The sequence below is a fragment of the Oryctolagus cuniculus genome, chromosome 17 (genome assembly GCF_964237555.1).
Source record: "Oryctolagus cuniculus chromosome 17, mOryCun1.1, whole genome shotgun sequence".
Taxonomy (NCBI): Eukaryota; Metazoa; Chordata; class Mammalia; order Lagomorpha; family Leporidae; genus Oryctolagus; species Oryctolagus cuniculus.
Genome location: NC_091448.1, coordinates 526,482 through 539,005, shown reverse-complemented (window position 1 = coordinate 539,005; position 12,524 = coordinate 526,482). Strand labels below are relative to the sequence as shown.

The 12,524-nt window shown below is 54.5% G+C and overlaps 1 protein-coding gene across 2 annotated transcripts in view; it reads right to left on the bottom strand.

Annotated features, from left to right (window-relative positions):
• Nucleotides 1-9,387: 9,387 nt before the first annotated feature.
• Nucleotides 9,388-12,524, bottom strand: part of WDR45B (WD repeat domain 45B) — a 29,381-nt gene continuing 26,244 nt past the window's right edge. For both annotated transcript variants that reach the window (XM_070060075.1, XM_070060076.1), the window contains 3 exons: nt 11,972-12,073; nt 11,034-11,155; nt 9,388-10,673 (listed from right to left, as the gene is read on the bottom strand). In XM_070060075.1, coding sequence (XP_069916176.1) covers nt 10,567-10,673; nt 11,034-11,155; nt 11,972-12,073 — 331 coding nt within the window. In that variant the 3' untranslated portion in view covers nt 9,388-10,566. The remainder of the gene's footprint in view (nt 10,674-11,033; nt 11,156-11,971; nt 12,074-12,524) is intronic.

Genomic DNA, 12,524 nt, shown 5'->3' with positions numbered 1-12,524 from the left:
ACAGTGGCACACACAGACGTAACTCCTGGCTTGAAACAGGTCTTCCCCAAAGCAAGACTGGGCTAGCCACGCGCGGTGTCAGTGTTGCAGGAGCCACGTGCTCCTCCAGGCGGCTTCAGGAGCGAGCAGGAAACCTGCGCCTCTGAGACGGCTCAGGGGCTGGGAACGCAGCTGCCTCACCCGGGGCACAGGCTGGCTGGCTGGGGCCGGATCTGCCAGGTCTGAAAAGTCTGCCTCTGCTTAGGTCCTGAGGTCCTTGGACAACTGCAGTACGGAAGACGAGGCTGTTGAGAAAGTCTTCATTTGGAAATTTGAGATACCAAAAAATGCCAGCGTCCTGCCAGCTTCAGAATACACTGTAGAGGGCAGGCGCCGTGGTGCAGTGGGTAAAGCCGCCGCCTGCAGTAGTGCCGGCATCCCATATGGGCGCCAGTTCGAGTCCCAGCTACTCCACTGCTGATCCAGCTCTCTGCTGTGGCCTGGGAAAGCAGTGGAAGATGGCCAAGTCCTTGGGCCCCTGCACCCCTGTGGGAGACCCGGAAGAAGCTCCTGGCTCCTGGCTCTGGATCAGCGCAGCTCTGGCCATTGCAGCCAATTGGGGAGTGAACCAGCGGGTGGAAGACCTCCCTCTCTCTCTCTCTCTCCCTCTCTCTCTCTCTCTCTGCCTCTCCTCTCTGTGTAACTCTGACTTTCAAATAAATAAATAAATCTTAAAAAAAAATATACAACTTTGTGAAAGACAGAAAACAGTGTTTTTATGGAATTTTACAACACTAAATTCTCAAATTAGAAATGGTCTAATATCATCTAAGCTTCCACCTTAACAAACTCAATCCAAAGCAAGCAAAGTTGAAAAAATAAAAGGGGGAAAAATGAACTAATACTCTTTGATGAAAACAGAGTGAACCTCCACAGTGAGGACAGGAGAGGACACAGCCGCGTGCTGTCGGGAACGAGAAGGGCTCGGGTTCCGCCCTGGGCTGGGGCGGGTGAACACAAGGCTCCTCACAGGGCCACGGGGGCTGGCCCCGGGAGCACGCAGCACACACAGGGGCGGTCAGAGTTGGCTTCGTGGCATCCCCGGTTCTGTGCCAGGATTAGGGCAGCTCACTGCTGGCAGGGAACTGAAACGCGCGCCTCAGGGCTGCGCGGGCAGAGCACCTGGTCCATCTCACAGGGAGGGTTGACGGGACTGAGCCCACAGGAGCGGAGCGGGCAAGGGAGGGGCCTGTGGTTGGGCCATTCCATGTCTTCCCAAGGGCAGCAAGGGTCACAGCAGCTGGACACAAATCTCATTCGGTCACCCCAGACCCCCCTAGGGGTAACCTCATTCAGGCCTGACATCACCCCAGACCCCCTAGGGGTAACCTCATTCAGGCCTGACATCACCCCAGACCCCCTAGGGGTAATCTCATTCAGGCCTGACATCACCCCAGGCCCCCTAAGGGGTAACCTCATTCAGGCCTGACATCACCCCAGACCCCCTAGGGGTAATCTCATTCAGGCCTGACATCACCCCAGGCCCCCTAAGGGGTAATCTCATTCAGGCCTGACATCACCCCAGACCCCCTAAGGGATAATCTCATTCAGGCCTGACATCACCCCAGGCCCCCCTAAGGGGTAACCTCATTCAGGCCTGACATCACCCCAGACCCCCTAGGGGTAATCTCACAGGCCTGACATCACCCCAGGCCCCCCTAAGGGGTAATCTCACAGGCCTGAGGTCACCCCAGACCCCCCTAGGGGTAATCTCACAGGCCTGAGGTCACCCCAGACCCCCTAGGGGTGATCTCACAGGCCTGAGGTCACCCCAGACCCCCTAGGGGTAATCTCACAGGCCTGAGGTCACCCCAGACCCCTTAGGGGTGATCTCACAGGCCTGAGGTCACCCCAGACCCCCCTAGGGGTAATCTCACAGGCCTGAGGTCACCCCAGACCCCCTAGGGGTAATCTCACAGGCCTGACATCACCCCAGACCCCCTAGGGGTAATCAGGGCGTGTGTCCTGCAGCCGCTGAGCTTGGGGTGCCTCCCCCACCAGGCAGCCTGGTTCCAGTCCCAGCTCAACTTCCAAGCCAGCCTCTTGCTGACGTGCCCCGGGAGGCAGCAGGTGACGGCTCACGTACTTGGGTCCTGCCACCCACAGCAGAGACCCAGGTGGAGTCCCAGCCTCTTGGCTTTGGCCTGGCCCAGCCCTGGGACCAGGGTTACAGCATTTAAGAACTTGATCTGCATATGGAAGATCTCTGTTTCTCCGTCACTCTGCCTTTCAGAATAAAATAACCTTCCCTTCACACACACACACACACACACACACACACACACACACACACACACTACGCAAGTACAGTCAGCTGGCACCAACGTTCCTGTACAGCCAGCTTCACACGTGCAGAGTAGGCAAACTCACAGAAAGAAAACAGATCAGCGCTTCCCGGGGGTGGGGGGGGGAGACAGCAGGGACTGGCGATTCATTCTCACCTACCTGGAAGGTCAGGCCCAAGTCCGCGACCAAGAACTCCCCTGGTGTCTCCATGTGGGTGGCAGGGACCCGAGTGCCCGAGCCATCATCTCTCAGGATGCATAAGCAGGAAGCTGGTTGGAAGCAGAACAGCTGGGACTTGGACCGGGCACTCGGGTCCCGCCCTGGCGTGACCTCTTAGGGGTATGAGGCACCTCTCTGGGTGATGAAATTTCAAAACTCAGGACAGCTGGTGGCTGAACGCTGATGTTCTGAACTGTGGACGTGAACTTCCCTCAGTGCGGAGAAAGCTGAATTGGGTGGTATCGCTAGCAAGCTCTCCCAAACAGAAGAAAAAGCGACTTGGCCATTTAAAATTCGTGGGACTTGCTAGTGGGACACAAACTGGCACAGACACTCGGAACACCCTGCCCTACACCTAGCACCCTGCTCTCATCCAAAAGAAATGGGACCTGTATGTGACCACGGTGGAGGCGTCTGGCCCCCAGGGGCCGCGCAGTGGACGCTGCTCAGACCAGAGCCACACGATGCAGGAGAGTGGAGGCCACGGACTGCGTCGTGGGGTGAACCGTGTCCCCTGCTGCCTGTGGACGTGACAGTGTTTGGACGTATCCCAGACTGGGATGAGATTAGGGGAGACTCCTGTCCACGGACGTGTGTCTCTGCAAGAGACCACCTGCAGGTGAGGGTAGAGCCCAGAGTGGCATGTCCACCAGACCAGCATGCCCAGGACCGTGGCAGCCCTGGGCGCTGGACAGCGGCCTGACTTCTGCCTCTGGGTGAGAATCAGTGTGCTGTGTCGGGCTACCCGGCTTGTGTGACTTGCGAGCGTATGGTGAGATTCCATTTATAAGACAATCTGGCAGAACTCTAGGAAAACTTAACCCTCTAGCCACGAGTTATCGCCGAGGCGGCGGGACCTGGGGTGTGTGCTGGTGACAGTGCGGGACAGACGTGTCACCTGCAGCCTAGGCGCCCAGCACTGCCTCACTCCACCGTGCCTCTCAGACAGCAGCCTGGAGGGTACCGGGGCAGGGAGGCAGCGGAGTGCCTGCTGGCAAGTCTGGCTTTCCCGGAGTCCGTGGTGATGGCTGCCCCACGCCGAGCCTACTGGAGGCCATGGCGTTGTTCTCTCTAAGGCTCCATCTCGTGGGAGGGGTCTTTCCTGTTTGCCTGCCGGGTCCTCTCCCAACAGCTTCAGACAGCATGGCGCGGCGTCCCGGGACGCAGGCACTGATCACGCCCACACGAAGCCCTGGTCCTAACCCACCTCACTTCTCCAGCACCGCTCTGTGGGCTCCCTGAGGACAGGCACTTCGTGCACTCTTCACGCTGCTTTCACAGGCTCTGATGGGAACGAGCTCTGACCTGCTGGGAAATGGGGCCACATCTGCAGAACAAGCCGTTGTCAGTGCAAAGCTGATGGCTGGAAATTACCTTCCACCGCACCTGGCAGAGACCCCGGGCTGTCATTTTCCCCACTGCCCAGAGAGGCTCTGGTCACATGACCCAGAAGCCGACCTCGCCAGCAGGAGGATCTGACTGGAAGCATTATTCTGTCCGGCTGAGCAGAACAGCCTGGGGTGAAGGCCATGGCCCTGCACACGGCAGCGCTTCTCAGGACACACTGGACCTCGCCTCACTCCCTCATGTCTACTTTTGCAAAAACCCACTGCGTAGCTACAATCTGGTGGGTCCTGGAAGCCATGTAGATTTCAAATTAATGCCAAAGCCCACAAAGTCACTGACTTGAGACTCACGGTGCCATTGCACAGGAAGTAAAATTACAAATCCACATCCTTTTTAAATGTCTACACCAAAAAGTAAAAATTCTTGCGTATTTACAAGGTGAATGCACGAATATGCAAGGGTTACACTCCAGGACCAAGTCGGGTTTCTCCCAGGGCAGCAGTGGGGATAGGCTGGGCACTCACGGGTCAGTGTGGGCCACCCCTTGGGGGTGGACGATAAACACCATCACCTCAGCAGGTGCAGAAGAGCCACCTGGGACGCGCACCCCGAGTGCCGGCCTGCATGCCGGGGCAGCCCTCTGCAGCCCTCTCCTGGCCCTGCCACCATCGTCACCGGGAGACCGAGAAGGCGGTGAGTTCGGCTGTGTTAACTAAAAAAAGGGTCTGTTCTTCCCATCGACACAGAAGAAGCCATGTGTTCTACAGTGTACATTCTGCAGCGTCCATGATACAACCCCAGATTTCTAGACCCACAACGAGACGAGTCACTGTGACTGAGCTCAGAACAAGAAGGAACCAGCGGAGACTCCCGAGACCGGACGGCTCTGGGTGTGCAGAGCGGAGGAGCGCGTGTGGGGAGCGGATGGAAGCCCTCAGCCCAGAACCAGAAGCCAGCTTTAGAACAAGCACACCTGAAATGAACCCACGTGTGGGTAGGGGGCAGACGGGAGGGCAGCTAATCGGAGCAGGGGCGAGGGAACGGACACGTAAGAGCTGCTGCCGGTTGATCTTTCTTGCTAAGAAAAATTATTGGATGAAATAATGGCAGGAATTTTCACACACTGCATGAACTTCCCGATGGGATTTAGATTTGAGCTCCACAAGCCTCACGCATAAGAAAACCACATCTAATGTCCAGGCCGCACTTTTGCGAAATACTTCTCTGGTTTTCAGACAGAACATGGGAGTGCCAAAGGCTCAGTTTCTTTGCACATAAATTGAACAGCTTGGTGTCAGTCAGAAAGCACAGGTATCCAGTCAGTGCTGGGGGACACACATGCTGCCCCTCCTCCCCTCCATACTTGACATTTTTATATTTTTGAAATTCTAACCAAATCTGTCACTCCAGATTAAAGTTCATCCAGAAGAAAAAATGCGTAAGAACACTTACAGTCCGCAGAGCGACTCGCTAGGGTGGGCCTTTCCCGCAGTATCTGTGTGAGCAGTCAGTGACGGTGGGCACTGGCGTGGGAACGGCACGACTTGCCACAAACCACAACACTCCGGAGATAAAGTGGCCGAGACCCCGGAGGCCTCAGCCAGGACAGTATGAGGGGGACAAGGGGGACAAGGGGGACGAGGGCCGCCTGGGTTCTTTGCACAGGAAGAGAATGAGATCCCTGCGCGTTCACACGCCATGAATCAAGTTCAATTGGAGTAGACTTTGAAAACAGAACCCATAAAATAGTGCCCAAAGCAAAATGCTGTTTTACATCGTGAACCAGTATCAGTTCATTTTTATTTATTTGAAAGGCAGACAACACAGAGACAGAAAAATCAGATCTTCCACTTACTGTTCACTCCCCAAACGCCTCCAACAGCCAAAGGTGGGTCAGGCTGGTCAGGAGCCAGGGACTCCATCTGGGTCTCCCACCTGGGCGGCAGGGACCCAAGGACTGAAGCCATCAACTCCTGCCTCCCAGAGTGTGCGCCAGCAAGAAGCCAGAGTGAAAGTGGAGGCTGAACTTGACCCCAAAAACTCCAATATGGGCGCTGAACCTACCACACAACATCTGGCCCAGAGTTCACAGATGGGACCAGGCAAAATCTCAAAGGTCTTTTTACTGTTAAGTAAAAACTCTCAAACCTATTTAACACAAAGCAGAAAAACTGAGTAACATAAAACATTCTTACAAACGAAGAATTGTAAAATACACCATCAGAAAAACAGGCACAGACATGAATAAGCAAAGTGAAAACCAGTTACAGAGATGGGAACTGTGGGAGCTGTGGCGCAGGTTAGGCTGCACCTGGACACTGGAATCCCACGAGCTGTGGGTCGAGTCCCGGCTGCTCCACTCCCAGCTCCTGCCAGTGCACCTGGGAAGCCCCCGCCACCGTTAAGGGAGACTCGGATGAAGCTCCTGGCTGCAGCCTGCCCCAGCCCTGGCTCCGGCAGTCATCTGGGGGAATGAAACAACCAGTGGACAGATCTCTGACTCTAACTCTGCCTCTCAAAAATTTTTTTTAAAGATTTATTCATTTGAGAGGCAGAGTTAGGAGAGACAGAACAAGCTTTCCTCACTGGTTTACTCCCCACGTGGCTACAACAGCTGGGGCTGGGCCAGGAGCCTGCGCCTTCTTCAGGGTCTCCCAGGTGGGTGCAGGGACCCAAGCACTCGGGCCATTTTCAACCACTTTCCCATGGCACATTAGCAGGGAGCTGGATGGGAAGTGGAGCAGCCAGGACTTGAACTGGTGCCCATACGGGATGGCCATGGCTTTAACCTGCTGAGCCACAGTATCAGCCCCTCAAATAAATCAACCTTTAAAACAAAAACACAATTACAGATGGCTACCAAACATGTTAGAAGATATTCAGGGGCCGGCACTGTGGCGTAGCAGGTAAAGCCACCACCTGCAGTGCTGGCATCCCTTATGGGCACCAGTTTGAGTCCTGGCTGCTCCACTTCTGATCCAGCTCTCTGCTGTGGCCTGGGAAAGCAGTAGAAGATGCCCAGGTCCTTGACCCCTGCACCCACATGGGAGACCCAGAAGCTCCTAGCTCCTGGTTTCGGATCAGCATAAATCTAGCCGTCACGACCATCTGGGGAATGACCCAGCGGGTGGAAGACTTCTCTGTCTCTGTAACTCTTCCATTCAAATAAATAACTAAATCTTAAAAAAAAAAAAAAAAGACGCTCACCCTGACTGGACACTGGAGATCTTTGTTCATTAAAAGCTAACGCGACTGTGCTCAGAGCTTGGTCCTGGTCAAAGTGGGAAGAAAGTGGTGCTCTGTGTTCAACCGGTAGACTCTGGACAGGGAGAGGTGGCAAACATTTATCAAATATGAAAACTCTGTGACTCAGCAATTAGTTGTATTACCCCAAAGAAGTATTTGGACAAATGCACAAATATGTGTGCAAAAGGGTTTCCCTCAAGGTGTGTCCTGTTGTACTCAGTTTTAAAGCTCCAACAGGACCCAGACGTGGCTAGTTAGCTAACAGGCGAGACGTGCACCCACACTGCAGCGCCCAGGCCCGGCTCCTCCTGGCTCCGGCTCCTCACTCTGGCTTCCCACCAGGAGGCAACAGGCGATGGCTCCAACACTTGGGTTGCTGGCTTCTATCTTTGGCCTCACCCAGCCCTGGCTATTGTGGGCACTTGGGGAGTGAACCAGTGGATGGGAGTGCTCGTTCTCTGTACATCTGTCTCAAAAAGATTTTTCAGAGTTATCTGTTTATTTGAAAGGCAGAGTCACACAGAGAAATCCTCTACCCTCTGGTTCACTCCCCAAGTGGCCAAAACGACCAGGGCTGGGTCAGGCCCAAGCCAGGAGCTTTGGGTCACCCGTGTGGGGTGCAGGGTCTCAAGCCCTCGGGCCATCTTCCACTGCTTTCCCGAGTGCCCACATGGGATGCCAGTACTGCAGGCTGTGGCCTCAACCCTCTACGGCACAGTGCAGATTTTTGAAAACTGGGCACTCAAAGCTGTTTACAAGTTCAATTCTTGGAAGGTGTGGGGCTAAGAGTGGTCTTTACCGGAAGAAACACAAGGCAATTTTGCTTACAGCTTAATTTTTGGTCTATTTGTTCCTCTGCAATTTACAAAAAGCATTTTGTTTTCTAACCATTGTTTTCCAACCCCATTTTGAAAAACAAAAATTCGACACAAGTTCCACAGTGTTGTCCTCAGTTAAAATGCTTGGACTGGTGGATGAGATGGAAAACCCTTCGGTTATTAAGGCTTCAGGAAGCCAGGGCTGCTGGGGAAGCAGTGGCATGGGCTGTGGGCTTACATCAAACCCAGAGTGGGTACAGTGCATGGGCCCCAGTGGATTTCTGAGAGGGGAGGCAGCTGGGCCAAGGCCAGACTGGCGGGGAGGGTGCAGGAGTCCTGTGGAAACAATAGACTGCTGGGGAAAGCAAGCCAGAACGTACCCACCTGCCCTGGGGAGCGGACACCAACGGAGGCCATACCTGGAAAAACGGAATGCCCCGCAGGACCTTCACGTCCATGTCCCTTTGCCCCCAGCTCAGGGCACTGCACGGGAGGCAGCTCGAGGAGGTGGCGGCGGTGGCAGCAGCGGCAGTGGCACTTCACGGCAGCTTGAAAAGCAAGGCCTGCCACTCTTGCCAAGTGAACCGTGCGTTTCCAGCCAGCAGCTGCGGCCCACTGACGCAACAGGTGCCAGACGCTGTCAGGGCAGAAAAGCAAGGCAAGCGCAGGCTGGGGCCAGGACAGTGGTGCCCAGGACTTGACCTGCCATCCACAGGCCTCCTTTGGGGCCTCTGACAAGAGGGGGTGCACATTCACCATCCCTGCAAGGCAAGCGACCTGGCAGTGGCAAGAGACAAACCAGAGCCCCTTGCAAGATGGGCCAGGGCTCAGGGCAACATCACAAACACCCACACACTGAACGGCGCATGCCACGAGCTGACCAACAGGAGGCACCAGTGCAGAGCCGGCCCGAGCCTGTGGGCTCCAGCCCCGTCCCTGCATCTCTGTCCAGAAACGGACTGGCGCCACGTGCTGCGCCCCTCACCACCTCGGAATCTGCCCTGAGCTAACTGCTGGGCGGATTAGACCGTTTGGGGGAAACTGCTGTCGATTATGTAAATGTGGAGGGTCTTCCAACGTCCCTCTTGGCAAGTCAAAGTTCCACTGGCTAAGCGAGGCACAGGACAGCCAATGCCCCAAGTACAGCAGCGGCTTCTGGGAACAGGAGGGAGGCTGCGTCCTGACAGACAAGGTGCATGAGAACGCTGAGCAACGGCCCCTCTCTGCACCTCTGCTCTCCAGGCCCTCCGCGAGCCACACCGGGTCTCTGTCCCTGGTCTCCTCTTGCCCACTCCCCGTGGAAGAGCACACCCACCCTCCACAGCAGGGACCCCCAGTTCAGGTGCAGGGCGTTCCTGAAGCCTGTAGTCCAACCAGATTCTCAGAATACCAACATTTTGGTCTCATAATGCACAAGTCTATTCTTTCCAGGTACAGAGTACAACAAAATTAGTCACTTTTATTTAAAAGAAATAGTACAAATAAGTGTGCAAAATTAAATGTCATGATTAAATACACATAAAAGTAGCATGCATACTTTACATCAAAATCCACAAACAAAGTTAGTTGATTACAGGACAGTCAAGGAACTGGCAAAACTGAACTTGCTGCTATGCAGATTTTAAATGTTTGCAACTTGAAATCAAAACCATAAAATTAAGCTGCTTGAAAGGGAATTTTAAGAAAATTAAATATATTTCAAATACTATCGACAACGTGGAGCCCATAACCTATTTTAGTTACCAAATGTTTAAAAAGTCATGTGCCTTTCATTCCCAAACGTTAGTGTATAGCTATTCTTGCAGATGAACATGGAGAAAGGAAGCGGGCGACAGCTGGCGGAGGCATCTCCCTCCACCCCTCAGGTTTCATGACGCTCCAGGACTAACTTACGGTCTATGCGGTACTTGGTTTCCCACACACAAGAAAGACGCTATTTTGACCCAGAAGTTAACCAGGAGACCTGGCCACTGACCCCCACAGCCAAGAACTGGCTGTGACACAAAAGGACTCAGCTCAGGGGTGAGACTCGAGGTTGCCGCGTCCTAACAGCTCTGACACAGACACAGACACCCACGTGTGGACACGGACAGGACGACAACGGGCAACATCCACACTGGGTCATCTGAACAGGGCTAGGCCATTTCTCCTCAGGCTCAGGCAGGAGAAGGGATTCCCGTCTCCTTTGCAGGGCGAGCTGCTGGTGGTCTTCTCTGCTGAAACCCGTGTGACGTAAGAGCTGACGTCGCACTCGCGTTCCTTTCCCCGCGGCAGACTCGGCAGAGACAACGGACTCTGTGGCAGACACAGCCTCCACCTGTCGCCCCGCTCAGCCCGGTCCCTGGGCTTGCAGGGAGCCCGTGGGTGGGAGTGGTGGTAGAGCCTCCCCAGCTAACATCACAGCTGAACGAGAGGGAGCAGCCGTGGTCAGCCGGGCCGCTCAGTGCCACTGCGTGTCTACTGAATACTGGAAATGGGAAGCAGACAACCATAAATGGCTTCGAGACCAAGGCCCCTGGGCAGGCCCTCCAGCCCCGTACCCACGAGGCCCACAGGGCACTGCACCAGCCCCAGGAGCCTGAGGGGTGGCAGGTGCTGACTCACTGGTGAGTCACAGTTTGTCGTCAGTCATCTCGAGAAACTGTGCATAGACGTCGCGGATGCACTCCCCCTTGGGGTTGAACAGGAACTTGTAGTAGCTGCCGTCTGCGCAGATCGCTGGGACAGAAGGACACCATTTCAGACACCTGCTCTCAGGCTTCACTGAGCTGAACTGCAAGTGGCTCCTACCAGTCCCGTCAGGGACCCCACTTCCGTACTGAGCACACACACAGCCTAACGTCCAACTGTGCTGGAGCATACGTTGGGCCAACTAGTGCCGGCTACAGGGAGACCATGTTCTTTGGCCATCCCCATGAAAGTCCAATGATCCGCCCCAGTGATTGCCTGGGGACACCCAAGAGGGGTGAGGCCAGAGCTGATCACCCCCGAGATGGCCACAGAGCCTTCAAGAGAAAGGAGAGGGGGTTGGGGACAGCGTGCCTGACTGTACCAGGACCCCCAGCAAAGACCACTCACCAATGACAGCGTTGGGCTCTGTTCCAAAGGCACAAATGCATGGGGAGCCTGAGGGGACCTGAAACTTGGAGAAACTCCATTTGGAACTGAAGTACTTTGGAAGGAAACTGGCCGATGCCAAGCTGTGGGACAGGGAAGAAAAGAAAGAGTGGCTTCATTTGCAAAACAAAGTTAAGAAGCCACAGCAAAGTCACCTGCCTGAGCCTAGAATGCTGTTAAAAATTTTAAAAAGCCTCTGGGGCCAGCAGTCTGGCATAGCAGGTTAAAGCCCCGTTTTGCAGTACCAGCAGCCCACATGGATGCCAGTTCGAGTCCTGGCTGCTCCATTTCCAATCCAGCTCCTTGCTAATGTGCCTGGGAAAGCAGTGGAAGATGGCCCAAGTGCTTGGGCCCCTGCACTCAACATGGGAGACCTGGAAGAAGCTCCTGGCTTTGGATCGGCTCAGCTCCAGCCGCTGCAGCCACTTGGGGAATGAACCAACAGATGGAAGATCTCTCTGTCTCTACCTCTCTCTCTGTAACTCTTTCAAATGAAATAAATCTGATATAGTTCTAGCCTCAATGATTTCTTTAAAATTCTATTTTTGCATTTAATCTTTTCTCACATGAACAAACCAAGTCCTTAGAAATGGTTTCATAATAAACAACAGCATAGGTTTCTCCTGCCACTCTATCACCTTCCTGGGTGCAGCAAACAAGGGAACCGCCGAGTTCAGGACTTTGTTCTCAATCACCTGAAGCACGCCTGGCTGCTCGTCAGACAAGTCCTGCAGAACTGACGAGGGCACAGCAGGTACACGATGCCGCTGTCTTCCTACCAATGTGCGCTGATTTTCAAAAATCAAATCAATGACAGCTGAAGATTTCAGCCTCAACGTGATGCTACACCTTCCAGCATCTCAGCTCCGGCTTCCCCACCGCCCAGCCCTCAGACCCACCTAGACTGTTTATTCCTTTTTGGATCTTCGGCTGCAAAGATGTGCACTGTGCCGTGGTCACTGGACACACAGATGAGGGACGCGTCCTGATTGAAGTTAATGCTGCAAAGAAAACCAGACGGAGCTCGGCTGTAGTGCACATGCAGACAAGACCCACGACTCGGCTAGCACACCAAGCCTGCTCGAGCCTCAGAAGCCTCATTCCTCCCTGTTCAAGGTAGCTACTTTGGGGCCAGTGCTGTGGGGTAGCAGGTTCAGCCGCCGTCTGCAGCACCCACATCCCATACGGGTGCTGGTACAAGTCCCCGCTGCTCCACTTCTGATACAGCTCCCTGCTTTGGATCGGTCCAGCTCTGGCCGTTGCAGCCACTGGGGGAGTGAACCAGCAGATAGAAGCTGTCTGTCTGTCTGTCTCTCTCTGTAACTCTGCTTTTCAAATAAAAAAAAAAATCTTAAAAAACACGCAGCAAGTTCAAGACCAACAACAGCTTCCACTATGGAACCAGGGGTCAAGGCCACAGTCCAGCGTGCCTGTGCCCGCAGATGGAGCTAC